The sequence below is a fragment of the Camelina sativa genome, chromosome 10, assembly GCF_000633955.1.
Source record: "Camelina sativa cultivar DH55 chromosome 10, Cs, whole genome shotgun sequence".
NCBI lineage: Eukaryota > Viridiplantae > Streptophyta > Magnoliopsida > Brassicales > Brassicaceae > Camelina > Camelina sativa.
The window spans coordinates 2,272,596-2,290,247 of record NC_025694.1 but is presented as its reverse complement, the minus strand read 5'-3'; the positions used below and the strand labels follow the sequence as shown (position 1 = coordinate 2,290,247).

General features: G+C 36.6%; 4 protein-coding genes across 7 annotated transcripts; 2 read left to right on the top strand and 2 right to left on the bottom strand.

The window, feature by feature from the left end:
- Positions 434 to 2,811, top strand: LOC104716582 (probable serine/threonine-protein kinase sky1). The gene is made up of 4 exons (XM_010433973.2): positions 434 to 869; positions 1,351 to 2,142; positions 2,225 to 2,272; positions 2,347 to 2,811. Exons 1-4 carry the CDS (start codon positions 687 to 689, stop codon positions 2,635 to 2,637), a joined length of 1,314 nt encoding a protein of 437 aa, XP_010432275.1. The 5' UTR covers positions 434 to 686; the 3' UTR covers positions 2,638 to 2,811.
- On the bottom strand, positions 6,094 to 7,954 carry LOC104716581. Its single transcript, XM_010433972.1, has 2 exons — positions 7,798 to 7,954; positions 6,094 to 7,368 (listed from the first exon to the last, which is right to left on the bottom strand). The coding sequence occupies exon 2, from the start codon at positions 7,350 to 7,352 to the stop codon at positions 6,348 to 6,350; it is 1,005 nt and encodes a 334-aa protein (XP_010432274.1). The 5' UTR covers positions 7,353 to 7,368; positions 7,798 to 7,954; the 3' UTR covers positions 6,094 to 6,347.
- On the top strand, positions 9,289 to 15,671 carry LOC104716579 (DNA mismatch repair protein MLH3-like). 3 transcript variants are annotated; one of them, XM_010433967.2, is made up of 24 exons: positions 9,289 to 9,630; positions 9,713 to 9,764; positions 9,853 to 9,900; positions 9,992 to 10,137; positions 10,232 to 10,289; positions 10,471 to 10,528; positions 10,651 to 10,743; positions 10,844 to 11,003; positions 11,109 to 11,124; positions 11,236 to 11,456; positions 11,538 to 11,607; positions 11,691 to 11,753; positions 11,886 to 13,196; positions 13,303 to 13,497; positions 13,696 to 13,787; positions 13,868 to 14,068; positions 14,205 to 14,249; positions 14,365 to 14,418; positions 14,520 to 14,626; positions 14,725 to 14,773; positions 14,896 to 14,955; positions 15,040 to 15,112; positions 15,222 to 15,307; positions 15,381 to 15,671. In XM_010433967.2, exons 1-24 carry the CDS (start codon positions 9,505 to 9,507, stop codon positions 15,537 to 15,539), a joined length of 3,543 nt encoding a protein of 1,180 aa, XP_010432269.1. In that variant the 5' UTR covers positions 9,289 to 9,504; the 3' UTR covers positions 15,540 to 15,671. The 3 variants fall into 3 exon arrangements, with proteins under 3 accessions (XP_010432269.1, XP_010432271.1, XP_010432268.1); XM_010433969.2 differs by having other exon boundaries at positions 11,688 to 11,753; positions 13,696 to 13,769; XM_010433966.2 differs by having other exon boundaries at positions 11,688 to 11,753.
- LOC104716580 lies at positions 15,694 to 17,529 on the bottom strand. Of its 2 annotated transcripts, XM_010433971.2 has the most exons (6): positions 17,447 to 17,529; positions 16,998 to 17,373; positions 16,572 to 16,656; positions 16,413 to 16,467; positions 16,142 to 16,280; positions 15,694 to 16,015 (listed from the first exon to the last, which is right to left on the bottom strand). In XM_010433971.2, the coding sequence occupies exons 2-6, from the start codon at positions 17,187 to 17,189 to the stop codon at positions 15,905 to 15,907; spliced, it is 582 nt and encodes a 193-aa protein (XP_010432273.1). In that variant the 5' UTR covers positions 17,190 to 17,373; positions 17,447 to 17,529; the 3' UTR covers positions 15,694 to 15,904. The 2 variants fall into 2 exon arrangements, with proteins under 2 accessions (XP_010432273.1, XP_010432272.1); XM_010433970.2 differs by having other exon boundaries at positions 16,998 to 17,475.

Sequence of the window (17,652 nt, the reverse complement as noted above, 5' to 3'; positions counted from 1 at the left end):
TGAATATTCGTCTGCAATATGTTTTCAAGTGTAACAGCTTTGTAGTTGTGTGTTTAGAGAAACAAGAAGAAACTTCACTTTTGTTTCATAGGAGAACTGATCACACACACTGACATATGATTGCTTGTTATCTGTAATCGAGTCCAAAGCTTATTACTGCTTGATGAAGTCCAGCTCGACTCAGTTGCTTCTGTTGATCGGATCCTAAAAATTTGCCATCAATGGAAGTTTTTGAAATTTGGATACCATATCGAATGTTGTGGTCAAGGAAAGACATTGACTTTGGACCTTGAGAGGGAAGAAAAAAAGAGAGACACCTGACCCGAGAAAATAGACTCAACAACTTCCCTCCTTTGAAAAGGGCAAAAGAGAGAAATAGACAACAACAAAAAAAAAAAGTTTAAATCGGGAAAAATCTGAAGCAATCTCGTTTGATTAAATAAATCACAGGAAAGAGCGAAAAGTGGAGAGGGTCTTACGTTTCAGGGCCACACGCAATCTGAGTGCCCATTCCTCTCTTTGTCTTTCTCTCTCTGTTCTAAGAAAAGGGAGAAGCTCCTTTGTCTTGTGTTGTTTGGGGGGTTCCTTTGCAAAGATCCAATCTTTTTGACGATCGAAATCGACCCGGCGAGGCGACTCGGTGAGGAATTGAGACACGTACTGCGTCTTTGTAGATTAGATTAGATATGTCGTGTTCATCTTCTTCCGGATCAGAAGGTGAAGAAGAAGGTTACGATGCTTACCGTAAAGGTGGTTATCACGCCGTCAGGATCGGCGATCCTTTCTCCGGTGGTCGTTACATCGCTCAGAGAAAGCTTGGTTGGGGTCAATTCTCCACCGTTTGGCTTGCCTACGATACTCTCACCTCTGTACGCATCTCTCTCTCTCTCTTCGATTTCAGTTGCTTTGGTCGTAATGCCTTATTCTGATTCCTACATATTTGTGAACATCAAGCCTCTCTATTCATTGGTTTCATTTCTGGGCTCTGATCTCTTTTTTTTTAATTCTCATCTGAGAGTTTATCTGTGACAAATCGAGATCGAATCACATTCAAATTACACTGTTTAAAGCTAAAGACTCATCCTTTATATACAATACGCATCTGTTAGTTTTATAAGTCCAATAGATTTTGGTGCAAGATGATTCTGGTTTTGAAATTGTGGATCGTTACCCTAGATTTGGCACTGAACTACTCTCTAGCTAACCATTTTACCAGATTTGTTTGCTCAAAAGGATTGCGTATTAAATGGTTTTAGTATCTTTAATCATAGGAAGAAGATAACGGTGATATTGAAGTATGTATATCCTAAGAATGTTTTGCTTTGGTATGTGTTTATGTATGTTTTGTAGAACTATGTTGCTTTGAAGATTCAGAAGAGCGCACAACAATTTGCTCAAGCTGCACTTCACGAAATCGAATTTCTTTCAGCTGCTGCTGATGGAGATGTCGACAATTCCAAATGTGTTGTTCGTCTTATCGACCATTTTAAGCATATTGGTCCAAACGGACAGCATTTATGCATGGTGCTTGAGTTTCTTGGCGATAGCTTGCTCCGTTTAATCAGATACAACCGTTACAAAGGTCTGAAAATGAATAAAGTCCGGGAGATTTGCAGATGTATACTGACTGGTTTAGATTATTTGCACCGTGAGCTCGGTATGATTCACTCCGACTTAAAACCTGAAAACATTCTTCTTTGTTCCACCATCGACCCTGCCAAAGATCCTATTAGATCTGGACTAACCCCAATACTAGAAAAGCCAGAGGGAAACGCAAACGGTGGCGGATCCACGATGAATCTAATTGAGAAGAAGCTTAAGAGGAGAGCAAAAAGAGCGGTTGCTAAAATATCAGAAAGAAGAGTTTCAATGGTGGGTGAAGAAACATCATCCAAGACGGAAAGAAGTCTTGATGGGATTGATATGAGATGCAAAGTGGTTGACTTTGGTAACGCTTGTTGGGCTGATAAACAGTTTGCGGAAGAGATACAAACGAGACAGTACCGAGCTCCTGAAGTTATACTAAAGTCAGGTTACTCTTTCTCTGTTGATATGTGGTCTTTTGGTTGTACGGCTTTCGAGCTTGTGACAGGAGATATGCTATTTGCTCCAAAAGAAGGAGATGGTTATGGAGAAGACGAGGTCAGGTCCTAAATCTATTACCTCAAGAGTTTGCTTCTTCAAATTTTTTGTCCTCATTTTGTTATATGGTTTTTGAATTTAGGATCACCTTGCTCTTATGATGGAACTCCTAGGAAAGATGCCTCGAAAGGTATTTGATTTGTTGCTTTCCCGCTCTGTTTTCTCGGTTTGGTCTCCTTCTTACGATATGCTTTGGTTGAGCAGATTGCGATTGGGGGAGCGAGATCGAAAGACTATTTTGACAGACACGGGGATTTGAAAAGGATCCGGCGGTTGAAATATTGGTCACTTGATCGCTTACTGATTGATAAATACAAGCTTCCAGAAACAGAAGCAAAGGAGTTTGCCGAGTTTGTGACTTCGATTCTGGAGTTTGCGCCAGACAAACGACCAACTGCGCAGCAGTGCTTGGAACATCCGTGGATGAATGTAAAGACAGAGAACTATGCAGATAATGTAGATGCACAAATGAACAACTTGCAGATCAAAGGGTGAAAAAGAAACTCAAAACTTTCTATCGTTCTTCATTCCTTTTTAAATAACTTTCTTCTTTTATTAATGGATTTTTTTGGTAATTGTTCGTTGCTGTTTCGGGGGACATATGATTATTGATTGATTAACCATCGATTTCATTTGTTACTTATAAAGAATTGTCTATTTAGCGATGAATTGACTAACAAAGATGTTACTTACCTCTTCTTTGGGCTTCAATTTTGAGTCTTCTTTCGGTTTGTTTTGATATTAATGTCAAGTTTGAACCCGCGGTACACCGCAGAACTATATTTTTAAAAGTAAAATAAAAATATAACTTTTTAGTAGATTAACTATATATATGACTAATGTTTTGCAAAATTTAAACATATATCCCTTATATCTATATTATTTAGGTTTACTGGTTTAAAAATTTAGGTTTACCGGTTTAAATTGTTAAATTCAGAATAAAATATGTGGTATACCGTAGTATTGTTTGTTTATTTTACATAATCGTAATTTAATAAACTTAATTAGATCTGCCTAATATTCAAATGTCGATGGTATTAACAAAATAATGAATTGATGATTTACTAACAATCAATGAAATAATTTTCAATTTATATTAGTACCCAAATTCATCCCGCTAGATATCCAAACACAATTTTTGTTCTTTTTTTTTTGGTAAGACAAAGGGAGAAACTTCCCTAAAAAGAAAAAAGAAAAATTACAAACAAACCCATCTTGCAATCGCATCCCCTCTCGCATCCTCTATCAAAACAGAAAGAAGATCCTCCAGGCAAATATCGAACAATTGGAAGCCTGATGGATGAGTAAAAGCATAGTTTGCCAACCTGTCTGCAAGACGATTAGTTTCACGGTACACATGTGTAACCCAGACTGACCAGTCCTTTAAAAAGAAGCCATAGGACAATTGTACTAGGAATGACAAGGGATGAGAATCCAAAATCGCTGTCTTTAAGAACCCAACTACCAACTCTGAATCTATCTCCAACTTCACATGAGTGATCTGTCGCTCCCATGCGAGATAAAAGACTATAATAAACCCCCCATAGCTCCGCCAATGAGGCCGTACAGTAACCTATGTTCAACGCAAACCCATGGATCCATCGTCCCTCACTATCACGAATTACCCTGCCAGCCGCTGTAGAGCCTGGATTACCCCGTGAGGCACCATCCGTGTTCAGTTTAAACCAGTTCTCCCTAGGTGGAACCCATGAGATCTGTCTCTCTACCCTTACCCGCTCATTCGATAACACTTGACAAGCCAAGTTTGCACGATGAACTTCCTTCGCCATATCCTTCACAAACTGAACCCTGTCCCTACATTTTGTTATTTGCTTAACTACAACATGCACGTATTTTAAAATCCAAATAACGAAAAATGCAAAAAAATACATTACCAAAAATCTTGCTAATCAAGTATACATTATCTTCAAAATATCTTAATTTTAGAATGGTTTACATATGATTCAGAAATAATTATGAAATATGATAATTTTTTTTATTTTCCTTTTTTTGCGGATAAAACGGACAACGTAAAGATTTATTGAGATTTGCAAATACATTTTTATTGTTAGCATTAAATATTGTAATAAATTAAGGAGATATTTTAGGAAATATTTATGAATTTTACAAAACAAATATTTAATGAGATATTGTAATTAGTTGTTGATTGATTAAGGAGAGAGAAATATAATCAAATAATATTTATAAATTAAAATTAAAAATATTTAATGCTAATAACATGATTATAAATAGGTTTGAACTTAAGAATTTATTTCATAAATATCTTTAAAAATGTATATATAGATTTAATGTTAATGGCATAATTGTAAATAAGTTTGAACTTGAAGATTTATTTTATAAATGTCTTAAAAATATATATAGATATATGTGCCTCTTATAGTTGGTTTTGGGGTTGTGTGGGTTGAAAAAAACTATGTATACTTGACTTGTATTTGCTAAAGAATAGTTTTATAAAAATTATCTTGGTAATATACTTCTAGATCTATTTTTAAACAGAAAATGACAAATAGCAGTATTCGACAAAACAAAAAAAAAAAAAAAATCCAATGGTTTTACATGTTGTCTTATAATAATTTTGTTTTGTTATTTTACTGATATTTCTAATAACTTGTTCATCATTTGTTGTTGTCGGTTAAATCCATTATTATTTTTTTCTTGTCATATTCTCAAATAGTACTCCGTTAGTGTTTGTGTCGGTTGTTTTTGTCAGCGTAATGGAGTGCAGTTACTTTATACTTTATTGACTAGCATATGAGGTTTTTACTTTTTAGTAAACCTGGTCAAATACAAAATCAAGTTCCCGTTTTAGACATGTCGTTGTCAATGTATTATCGAAGTAATAAATTTACGTTATATAGAAAGATAGAAACCAAAATACCCTAAATGACGAAACTGCAATTTTCAGTGTCATATATAATCTGAAGAAAAAAAATTACTCTAGTTGTTAGTAAATCTAAAAAGCGACATTGCCAGATGGTTTTAACTTTCAGAGCACATGTGACGTGCATGACTTAGCAGCTTTGTCTTCACAGATTTGCGTATATTACTATGTCTCTGGTTGCTCCATGCATTCTATACTAGATATTGCGTACAAACATTTTAATATAGAGTGGAATGGACTGTAGTATGGAGTAAACGTTGGTATGTACAACACTATACAATAATATGCATAACATCATATTATTATGAATGGTAAAAATCAGACCATAATATGGAGTAGTATGTACAAATGATTAAAATTATTTTAATAATATTTTATCATAATTAATAATTATTATTACAATATGTATTTAGAATTACAAATCAAAATTTATTATTTCAATTATCCCATAACATAGAGTTCAAAAAAAAAAAAGATTTCTAAGATTAGAATTATAATTCAAAAGTTATTATCTCGATTATCTCATAATAATATTATTTCGATTATTGAGTAAGTGGTTTATTCAAAAAAAAAATTAGTTTTCTAAGACTAGTTAACAATCATGTTTTTATCCAACTTTCATTTTTGGTATGGAGTTGGTATAGAGGTTTTAAGGAGTAAACAAAAAAAATCGGACCAATAATACAATTTGCATAGTATGCAGTTTTTTTTCAATTGCAGACCAGTATGTAGTTTTATAGTATGGAGTAGTGCATACTGGTCTAGAATTCTGAACGGTGAATTAATTGCGCATTGGTCCGACTTTAGTCCGGTCCGGAGCAGACTAGACAACCATTCACAGTCTATTTCTTCTCCTTCTGTGTCACACGTTCCATATCACCACGTGGAGATCTATCTACACGTGACACCCTGTATCCAATCGTTGAATCCACAAAATAAATTTCTTTTTTGTATTACTTATTTTTTTTGTGTGAAAACTTTCTTTATAATTTGGCCACATATCAATTAATCGTTTCTTAGCAAAATAAAATAAAATAACAAATACTATAAACTCAACAAAAAAGTATATCACTTTATTACATTTCATGCTCATCTATGAATCCGAAAATATCAAACCTTCTTCTTCTACACAACTGTAATGGCAAATAAAGTGTAATAATATGTATATATTTAACAATATATAACATTAACTCAAAACACATCCAAAAAAGGAAACAACAATGTGAATCTTATACTGAAAATGGCAATGCTTGACCAAATTTTGAAGAAAAAAAACGAGTCATTTTCTTCTGTAGGGCGATCACTATGATGACCGTACGGCTTTGTTCTGCTTCACACATTCTGGAGCCGCCTTGAGGTCCTGGCATTTCCAAGCCGGAATCACGCCGTCCTCCTGCGGCTGAGCCACCGGTAATGTAGACGCGGAGGGAGTTCCGTTTTCTTGGTTTCTAGAATTACAAATGCTCAAAGGAATCTTCTTTAGCTTCACTCTTCCTCTTCTTTTACCCAATGAGCTGCTTTCCTCCCCTGCTTTCTTCGAATCCGCTTCTTCATCCCTGTTTGATCTAGCTATCTCTAACCCTTCATACGAGCTGTCTGAATCCACGATTCCCGCAATGTCCTTCATAGAACCTGTTACTATAATACTACTACTCCCACCACCAGCTTCAACTACGTTCTTGTTCTTCTTATGCTTCTTGTATCTCTGACCATTCTCCTCGAATTCCGAGTAAGTTCTCAAGACTCTAGGATACGTATTGTCTATAGCTCGATGCAACCTACGCGCTAAATCATCTTCCTCGTCTCTTCTTAGCTGCCCTTTAGAATACAAAAGCTCAACAGGGACATGTTTCTTCTGCTTGTTCTTCTTAGGAGACCTCTCCTTGGTATCAGGGATAGCTTCTTTAGGGAAAGAATCAACCAATTCCAATGCCCTCTTAGCCGCAGCGATCGCCCTTGCGGAAACCAAAGCCTTCTCGTTCGCAATCGCCCTGGCAGCCTTGGCAGCTTTAACCGCTAAAGCAGCAGCGGATCTCGTCGAGGCAACGAGCTCTTCCGGTGACTGATCATTGTTGAAACGGGAAGCTAACAAATTGTCGAGATGGGTCTGGACATGGGTTGGAGCAGAGGAAGATCCATTAGAGTTTGAAGTTGAGGAAGAAGAAGCGAAATCAGAAGGAGAAGATCCATTGGCGTTGTTGTTATTGTTGGGGTTTAGTTTCTTGAATCCAGCAAGTAATCTCTTTCGAGGAGGGAGATGCGAATCTGAATCGAGCTGATTCATCATGTCACATGGATTCATCTCCATTTGTTAAAACCCAAATCTGAGAAAATTACAAGAATGAAAGTGTCTTAATTTCGGATCAGAATTCGAATTATGGATGAGATCAGATCGATGAAGAGACAAATCAGAGAGTTAATACATTTGCTGATTGCCTGATTGAGAGATTACAAAGATTAAGACAAAACCAATTCTGTAGTTTCCTTAAAAAGATGTATACTTTAATCATCAAAATATTCCGATCTTTATCAAATATGAATACTTAAAACTCAATTTCAAAAATCACACAATTATAACAACAAAATTTAAGCAGAAAAATTCTTGACATGAATGAGCTGATGATTACTTGATCATAAGGGTGTGATCGATGAATAACGAATTAAGCATTGAAAAAGAACAAAATCATGAATCAAACATTAGAAAACAGAGTAAACAGAGAGAACAAAACAAGCAAATTCGATTTTTTTCTTACCTCGTGCGTTTTCTTGTCAGTTTTTGAATTGCCGCAGTTTTAGGTTATCTTTATCATAATCTCAGTTTCTCTGTGAATGAAAAGGTAAAGAGAGAAAGAGGAAGATGAGAGAGTTTAGGGAGAAAAAGAAAATTAGGGTTTGCACAGAGAAAGGAGGAGGAGGAGGATGAAGAAGACAAGAGAATTTTGTTCCATTTTTATATGTAAACCCTACAAAATAACAAAATCAACTCTCTCTCTATTTATTTAATTTTAATTATCACATAAATTTTGTAATTTTTTTGATTGACATGTGTGTGTGTGTTTATATAATTACAGTTCCTATCTCTTACACGACAACAACCTCAGAAAAAAAAAATTAAACTAGCTGGTCATGCTTTCCGTTATTATTACATTTCCTCCGTCTAACTATAATAACGGCCGTCATTTATTTCCCTCTGTAATTTCTTCACAGAGTTACTATTTCGCTTCGGAGTTAATTTTCATTTTTTTCCCCTACAACTTTAATATTTTTAATATATGAAATAATGTGAACATATATATTTTAAAAACATCGCTATACGAAATGGAGTTACCATATCATTGACGTGGTTTAGAATTTATGGTGGATGGATATCAAAGCAAGCAACGTGGTCGATCCAAGATCTTAGTTTGGAGAGAAAAAAAGTAGAATCGACAAAAGACTAATTAATCTGATTAGATTAAATATGATCATTATAGAGTCCCTACTAGTTTGTTAAAAAATTAATTTATGTTTGGCGGAGATAGATAGTCAACTTCAACCTCCCGCTTGTCGTGCCATTTCATTCTCAATAACACCCCCCAAAAATTAAAATTATAAAGTGAATGAAATCATTTTATACAAAGAAACTTTTCGAATTATTACATTGTAATTATCAGCAAATAGCAATCTCTGACCCAAAAAATATCATCAACACTGTGGATACAACAAATATGTTAGATGTCAAAAATCAAAACCATTTGAATATTTTTATCATTTATGATTTTTCTTTTTAATTCACTTCTTGTAATGATTTTTTTTTTTTACAAAAAATTAATATCATGAGATACGAATATGCGTATCCATTAATTAGTCTATTCTCGTGACTTTTCTTTATTGGGAGCAAAAAAAATATGTGTTTGTGTGTAACGTGTGTTTGTATTGTTAATGTGAAAAAAGCGTCACATATGATACGAACGCTGTCGTTTACGGATATATATATAAGATACGAAACGATGCGTTTTGTGAAACCCTAACCCCCAATATCTTCTTATTTTCCCTCCAGTTCAACAACAGTTGCTGAACCGAACCTTTCCCGTTAAGAGTGAGAGAGGATGATGGTGCGAAAGGCGATGGCGATAAATAGCTTCGCGATCTCCAATAATTGATACCCGCTTGAATTTCTTCTTGAAATTTTAGGGTTTTAGGTTTTTTTTTTTTTTTTTTTTTTTCTCGGTGTTTTCAGTCGGNAAACCCTAACCCCCAATATCTTCTTATTTTCCCTCCAGTTCAACAACAGTTGCTGAACCGAACCTTTCCCGTTAAGAGTGAGAGAGGATGATGGTGCGAAAGGCGATGGCGATAAATAGCTTCGCGATCTCCAATAATTGATACCCGCTTGAATTTCTTCTTGAAATTTTAGGGTTTTAGGTTTTTTTTTTTTTTTTTTTGTTTCTCGGTGTTTTCAGTCGGGATAATTCGGGGGGATGAAGACGATCAAGCCTTTGCCCGAAGGTGTTCGTCACTCCATGCGTTCTGGAATTATCATGTTCGACATGTCGAGGGTCGTGGAGGAACTCGTCTTCAACTGTCTCGATGCTGGTGCGACCAAGGTCCGCAAAAATCGAATTCCCCCCCTTCGATTTCTTCTGATTATCATGTTCGATTTCTTCTGATTGATCTCTCTATTTTCAGGTTTCTATCTTCGTTGGTGTTGTTTCGTGCTCTGTCAAGGCTGTGGATGATGGTGAGTATAAGCTCCACTATGATTACTTTTACCTAATGATTGATTGAGTCCTAATTTGGAAATATTTTACTGTTTTTTTGGTTTTCAGGATCAGGCGTTTCCAGAGATGATTTGGTTTTGTTGGGAGAAAGATATGGTAAGTTGTGGGTATCTTTTATGTTTGATGCATTGATAAAGCCCACTTCTTAGTTTTCGATTGAGAAACTTAGCTTAAGCAATATCTGCAGCTACTTCAAAGTTTCACGATTTGGAGACAGCCAGTGAAGTTTTTGGATTTCGTGGAGAGGCGTTAGCTTCAATATCAGATATCTCGTTACTGGAAATCAGGACAAAAGCTATTGGGAGGCCTAATGGTTATCGAAAGGTTATGAAGGTATGTGATGACTTTGATGCTACTCAAACACTCCTACATAGTTTGTCTGGCGTTGGTTATGGTTTTAATTAAACTTCCTAAAATGCTTTTTCAGGGATCCAAGTGTCTACATCTTGGAATTGATGATGATAGAAAAGTCCCTGGCACGACTGGTAATGTGTCTTTTGTCACCATTGCTTTATCTGTTATGCTTATTCCAATTGTGAAAGTGAAGCCTTTATTACAACTTTCAGAAACTATTTGTCCTGTACAATTGAGAAATATGTTTGCTACACTTTTGGCTTACATTGGCATGAGCATTATTAACATCTGATCCTGACCTGGTTGATGCAGTAACGGTCCGAGATCTGTTTTACAATCAGCCAGTGAGACGAAAATATATGCAATCCAGGTTCATTTCTTAGACACTTACCTTTTTACAGTTAGACATCTGGGTTTTAATCTTACTTTCGCCTTGTCTGAAGTTTTCTGAAATGTGACCATGATTTTGTTTTTGTTTTTTTGCAATGGAAGCCCCAAGAAAGTTTTGGAATCTATCAAAAAGTGTGTGTTCCGGATTGCCCTTGTGCACTCCAATGTTTCCTTTAGTGTTCTTGATATCGAAAGGTGGGCTCCTACCTTCATTTTAAACATCCTTACGAAATTAGCCCTTCATAATTCGTATTGGCGCAAAGCCGTAGATGTTCTGATTGTTTCCTCTTTACAGTGATGAAGAGCTTTTCCAAACCAATCCTTCTTCTCCAGCATTTTCATTATTGATGAGAGATGCAGGGACAGAGGCTTCAAACTCGCTTTGTAAAGTAAACGTTACAAATGGCATGCTGAATGTCTCTGGATATGTATCTGGTCCTGGAGATAGTTTCAAGGTAAGTTACTTGCTCCACAGATGGGCACCAAATTATCACCATTGTTTGTCAGATTGATAACTTTGAGCCTTAATGTCTGTGTATATTGTGTTATTTTCCTTGCAGGCCTTGCAGTATATATGTATCCATTTCTCTGCACCTTATAATGTGTAGATTATGTATACATCAACTATATTCTGCTATCGAGATTAGGTAGTTTTTCTATATCGTTGTATGGCCTTCACAGCAACAGATATCAATTCAAGATTCATAAGCAAAGGTCCCATACATAAGCTGCTGAACAACTTGGCTGCTAGTTTTGAGTGTACGGATGACTGGAAGCCTACAGATGGGTTACAAACAGGAAGACGTAACAGAATTCAATCCAATCTTGGTTACATTTTGTGCATAACATGTCCACGTCATCTTTATGAATTCTCGTTTGAACCATCAAAGACGCACGTTGAGTTCAAGGTAAGAAATTTCTCTTGTGATTTAAATTTTGTAGTAAATTTTTGAAATTTTAATGATTGCCAATATCTCTATCTGTGGCAGAATTGGGAACCTATACTGGCCTTCATAGGAAGTATCATTCTAGCCAACTGGAAGAAAGATACAAGTCTTGGTACGCACACTTTTTTCAAACTCTGATTATATCCCTAATATTTCTTGGTGTTTCAATGTTTCCGTTCGTTTTACTCTCAGAAGTTTTTGATGGGGGTGCTGATCTACTAGCAAAAGGTGATACACAAGACCTTAGACTTCAAGAAGGTACAGAAGTTTTCATACTATCACCTTTCTAAAACATCAGTGCTTCTTTATTAGCACGAGGAATCATCGACTGTTCGTCCCTTTTAAATATTCCAAGAAAGTCTCTATCAATGTCTTATTTTCTGGATGCAGATTGGCCAGAAGCTTTGGAACCTACAAAAAAAAAGCTCAAGAGAAGCAATGACCAGGCACGTTGTAGTTTTCTGTCGTCCCCAGCGGCTGAAGTGAAAAGAAATGGTGATTATATGTCTGAGGGAAAGGGTGAATGGTCTGTACAATGTGAATTTGACATGAATATTGAGAATCTCAAAGAGCAAGACACTGTGGCTAAATTTGACTGTCAGACTGATTCTCTTCCGCAGTCATGTAACACAGACTTTCCACAAGTTACTGACCTCCTGGAAACAAGCTTCGTTGCTGGTGTTACATGCAGTAAACAGTCTCTAAAAAGATGTCAGAGTAGCACAACTCGCAATATCGACATTGATCTTAGGAAAGATTCAGACGAATTAAATTTTCAGTTTGGAGGATACAAAGATGAATTGAATGTTAGCAATTTCACTGGAATGCATCTCTTGCGTGGTTGCTCCTCAAGAGGGAGCCTAACCCTTAAGGAGCCCATACGAACTCATGATGAACGGTCTGGATCTGTCATGCCTCTGATACTTAATAGCGACCAAAGTAATTCGCTGATTGGTGTCCTAGAGACCAGAGAGGGTGGTTCTCAAAGTGATATATTTTCTGATACTCTTGAATTTCATGGAATTACCAAGACCCTTGATTGTTCCCTAGGGAGTTCGTGGCAGGATACTGATTGGTTTACTCCTCAACGTTCCTCATTTAGTAGAAGTGTTGGAGAAGATTTTAACATTTCCCCCATCGATACTGCAGAATTTTTTTCTTACGAAGACAAAAATTTCAGGAAAAAGTACCTTTCCTCTGTCAATGTGAGGAACTCTGGTGCTGAGAGTTTCTGTTTGAGTTCTGAGTTGTCTCCAATGTTCCCTACACCTCCTTCTGCGACCAAGTGGAAGTCAGATTATGAGAAAGGTTGTCAAATTCTTGAAGGGAGTTTGAGACTGGAAAGGATGCCTGACCCTGAATATTTGTTCACTGCAGCTAATACCATCAAATTTGATCATGAGGTCATACCGCAGATGGATTGTCGAGAAACCAACACAGATTCTTTCACAGATATTCAGAATTGCAGTCAGTCAGATGAAAAAGTTTGCAAGTCATTGTGGGGGCATGCAGATAATGTGGGTATTGAACAATTTAGTATCAGAAAGGACAAGTTCAGTTATAGGGATTTTAGACAGAATAATGATGATGAACAGAGGTCAAGAAGAAGCCGCTCTGCTCCTCCATTTTATCAGGATAAAAAGAAATTTATCAGCTTAAATTGTAGATCAGACACAAAATCAAAAAATTCTGATCCATCAGGTTCATACTACTGGTCTTTCGTCAGATGTGGTTATTATGTTTCTGCTCTGGCTTTAGTTTCCGGAATGTCGTACGAAAGATATTAATGAGGTAAATCTTTCTGCAGAACCTGATGATTTGGAGTGTTTGACACAACCTTATAATACATCTCATATGCATCCGAAGCCGATCATCATTGATGATGTGTCGTATGGTCACATACAAGAAACAGAAAAAAGATTGATTTCTGCCTCAGACTTGAAAGCATCTGCTGATTGCAGGACTGTGCACTCAGAGACCCAAAAGGAGGATGGAGACAAAGGTAAAATATTAATCTTGAATTAGCAGTATGTCTCTTTCGTAGATGAATTATCTGGAAGACACTGCTACATAATGGTCGAGAATATAATTTGTCAATCAAACATGCTCCTTAAAAATTTTGGTATATGGGAGTCTTCATGATGTTTCCTTTTTTCTCCCCTCTTCCATCTGGAGTATTTACTATGTTATTATTTCGCAGACTTCCGCTCGAAGGACTATGTAGTTCGGGATAAATCTACAACGAAATGGGGCCATAACTGTTCAGTCTCTCAGGTTACACAAATTGATAGGGTTTGTTTTTACCGGACTGAGTGACTTTCTGTTCCATGAAAGACAACTGAGCATGCATAATCTTTTCCATTGCTGTGCAGGTTGCCAAGGAATCAAATGAGCTTCATGATCAAGATAGTGTACTTGATATATGTGCAGGACTTTTACACCTACGATCCGATGAATTATTGGTTCCTGAATCTATAAACAGGCACTCGCTTCAAGATGCCAAGGTTCTACAACAGGTTGACAAAAAATATATCCCAATTGTTGCTTGTGGAACAGTTGCCATCGTTGATCAGGTTCCTCCTTTATCTCAAATTCTTGACACTTTGTCTGAATATGGTGGAGGGTTATGTTGAAACTAGGACAACATAAGCTGTGGAAACTATTGCTCTTAACAAATGTCTTGCTATCTTCGGGTGTCATTTTTTACAGCATGCTGCCGATGAAAGAATTCGTTTGGAAGAGCTGCATAAAAAGGTAAGAGCAGTAAGAGTATCTTGAAACTTCAAGTTCATGAAACTAATTTTCTAATGTTTTCTAGTTTCGATAATTTTGTGCTTCTGTCAACTGACAAAGCAATTGCAATTACTAGGTCTTGGCTGGGGAAGCAAGGACAGTCACCTACTTGAGTGCAGACGAAGAGTTGGTACGTTTGAACATAATATTTGATAGCATAGTCATCAGAATTGTGTACTCTGCCTTGGTTTATTGATGATGAATCGTTAATCTTTTATTTCGACATAAAAGGTACTGCCAGAAATGGGCTATCAGTTACTCCAGAGTTATTCAGAGCAGATACGAAACTGGGGTTGGATCTGCAACATCAATGTAGAAGGGTCAACGTCCTTCAAGAAGTAAATTTTCTCTTGCTGTCCAACAATATGCAGTTGTGTGTTTTTAGATTGCGCACCATGTTCTCTAGATGGGTGATTATTGTTTTCCTATTCTACAGGAACATGAGCATCATCCAACGGAAACCAACCCCAATCACACTTAATGCGGTTAGGCACATAGTCTAGTTTTTTCATTTCACTTACTACTTTTGCCAGTTTAAAGCGATTCTATTCTCTGTGGGATTCTATATGAGTCACTTGAATGATCACTCTGTTTACACCACTTGTAGGTCCCATGCATTCTGGGTGTAAATCTATCAGATGTTGATCTGTTGGAGTTTCTTCAGCAGGTATGCTCAGAATCGTGTATACGCACATAGCTTATCTTTTCTTTTTCTTTCTTTAAGATTCTTACTCAACATTTGCCAAACCAGCTTGCTGATACTGACGGATCATCAACAATTCCTCCATCTGTTCTTCGAATCCTCAACTCCAAAGCCTGTAGAGGTACATTCCTGATCTCTTCATAATTATTTTTTTATGTTAAGGGTAATATAGTGACCACCATTCAGTACTTGGTTTCTCTGCTAATTCTGTGTTTTTTTTTTCCAAAAAGGTGCAATTATGTTCGGAGATTCTCTGTTACCCTCAGAATGCTCTTTAATCATGGAAGTACTGAAGCAAACCTCGCTTTGTTTCCAGGTAATTAAGAAACATCAAATCTTACCAAAAGGATTTATCTTTAATCAAATTAACCCATTAAGTCTGTGTGCAGTGTGCTCATGGACGACCAACGACAGTTCCCTTAGTCAATCTCAAGGCATTGCACAGACAAATAGCAAAGCTCGGTTCCAGACAACTGTGGCACGGGTTCCAACGCAGAGAAATTACGCTTGATCGTGCTAAGTCACGCTTAGACAAAGCTAAAAGCTAAAAAAAGTTGCAACTGTATCAAAGTCTTTAGTGTCGTAGTCTCCGTAGATAATTACTTCCTCAGTTTGCTAACTCACTTGTATAGAGTTACTAACGTTTTTCCTTGGATACATATTCGTATAGGTTGATACTACACTAGAGTAGAGTTTGCAAGCTGATAAAACTCACTCATTGTATTCTTTTCATTCGATTAATATACAAAAGAAAAGTTTATAACTGATAAACGATCCATGGCCCAAAAGTTCACCAGCCACGAGTTTTATTTTGTAAGTAAAATTCTCACATTACAGAACACATTGTGTGATCACAACTTTTAGTGCTTCTCTTGTAGTGGATCGTGGCCAGTGGATGTTCAGATGTAGATGCTTAACCAGATACAACATCTTCTTCAGCTATGGTTTTACTTTGGTCAGTGCCGATAACAGCACACAACGCTTTCCAAATGGGAACCAACATCTTCAATGGGGGTCGCAGTTCCTGTAAAAAGAGGAATCCAAACTCAGAATTGATGGCTAAACGTAATATTCTCAGATTGATTGTTTCTCAAAGTTTTCAGCAAAATGTTTTCTCTCACAATGTATAGAAACAAACTGGTGGCATTACCTTAAACACCAATGTAAGTTGTTCTTCGCCACGCAGAAATAAGGAGAGACTCCAGTAACATGTAACGGGGGTGACACATTCAACCAGCACAGGCTTCAAAATCTTGCCAATAGGGATAAACCTGGAGACAGTTTTTCCACTGCAAAGCAAAAACATGTGCAATAGATGACTGGTGCTTGTATAGATAAGAATAGGTCATGAATTACAACCATTAATATGGAGTAGTTTAAAACGTTAATTCATCATGGAGTGCAAACAATATATAGGGTACCTTAAATATTGAGTTTCAAGCTGGATCCCAAAGGTTGGCATGATTATAACAGATTCTGAACAAGTCGAAGAAATAAAAGCATTAATCAGAGACATGAAACTGGTGTCATTTCATTCGGTAAGCATGTAAAGAGTGTACAATCATGAACCAGGATCTCACCTTTCTTGACAAACTTCCGACTTTGTAGCATAACTAAGAAACCACTTAAGAGGCAGAACCAAGAAAGACTTCTTACTGGATTGTCCTGTTTCATGTGAATTATCTCTTTCAGATACTTGCGTAAAGAAACAACAGATAGAACATGAACAAAACAAACTTGCGAAGTAACACAAATTAAGAATCGTGCTTTACGCAAAACTTTTCATCTATTAACATATTGCTCAACAAGAAAGAAAATATCAAACTATAGTCCATCAATTGTTCACTTCATGAGCCATACTTCTAAAAGCCATGCGATTGATCGCTTTAAAGTAAAGAAACAAAGTCGTATGCCTTTATCATAATATGCATTAGCAGCACTTGTTCTAAGCAATGCCTCAGAAACTACACACAGCACAAACAGACATCTCCTAAAAGTATCATTACCTTTCCAAGCAAAAAGTAAATAGAACTCGCTAAAAGCACCAGGAAGAAACCAATCCCCCTACGACTAGCATAACCAGTTGCTCTGCTTCCCTTGATGATCACATGGTGAGTGTCCACGGCTTCTCTAGTTGGCTTACTTCCACTTTCATGTATGTAAGTGTACCTCTTACTCGAAAGAGACAATATCACCATTCGAACTTCTAAAAAACCCAAGCAACAATTTTCAGAATTTTGAGTCTCAGTCAAATCACACAGCTACACAAATCTCTCTGCGGCTTTTCGTCGAACAACATGTGTGCACTATATCCCCCGTTGAATCCCCTTAAAAATCTCGCCAACTATCCCCACACAATGTCCTCGCAACCCGAATCAAAGTCTATCAATCAGAAATAAGATCAGAATCCGCAATTTTTTGAAATGGATCAAATCAGAAACCCAGATTTTCTTACCGGTGAAGGGTAGTAACGAAGAAGAAGATATATATCTTCTTAGTTATGGTTTTATAGACAACAAAATGACAAAAAAAGAAAGTAAAAAAAATATTCAGACAGTATGTCGTTTTCAATAAAAGTCCCCTAACACAAAACTCTAAACGTCCTGCCGTTTTAATTTTAATCACATTAACAGCTTGCCGTTTTTTTAATATAAAACCTAA

Excerpts from the sequence above, each read along its gene's own strand:
- LOC104716582 (XM_010433973.2), top strand. The coding sequence starts at position 687 with ATGTCGTGTTCATCTTCTTCCGGATCAGAAGGTGAAGAAGAAGGTTAC. Across the intron at positions 2,143-2,224 it reads ATGGTTATGGAGAAGACGAG|GATCACCTTGCTCTTATGAT; the intron begins GTCAGGTCCTAA and ends TTTTGAATTTAG. Across the intron at positions 2,273-2,346 it reads TAGGAAAGATGCCTCGAAAG|ATTGCGATTGGGGGAGCGAG; the intron begins GTATTTGATTTG and ends TTGGTTGAGCAG.
- LOC104716581 (XM_010433972.1), bottom strand. The coding sequence starts at position 7,352 with ATGGAGATGAATCCATGTGACATGATGAATCAGCTCGATTCAGATTCG.
- LOC104716579 (XM_010433966.2), top strand. The coding sequence starts at position 9,505 with ATGAAGACGATCAAGCCTTTGCCCGAAGGTGTTCGTCACTCCATGCGT. Across the intron at positions 13,788-13,867 it reads AGGTTACACAAATTGATAGG|GTTGCCAAGGAATCAAATGA; the intron begins GTTTGTTTTTAC and ends ATTGCTGTGCAG. Across the intron at positions 15,113-15,221 it reads CAACTCCAAAGCCTGTAGAG|GTGCAATTATGTTCGGAGAT; the intron begins GTACATTCCTGA and ends TTTTCCAAAAAG.
- LOC104716580 (XM_010433971.2), bottom strand. The coding sequence starts at position 17,189 with ATGGTGATATTGTCTCTTTCGAGTAAGAGGTACACTTACATACATGAA. Across the intron at positions 16,657-16,997 it reads TTTACTTTTTGCTTGGAAAG|GACAATCCAGTAAGAAGTCT; the intron begins GTAATGATACTT and ends CACATGAAACAG. Across the intron at positions 16,016-16,141 it reads AACTTACATTGGTGTTTAAG|GAACTGCGACCCCCATTGAA; the intron begins GTAATGCCACCA and ends CTCTTTTTACAG.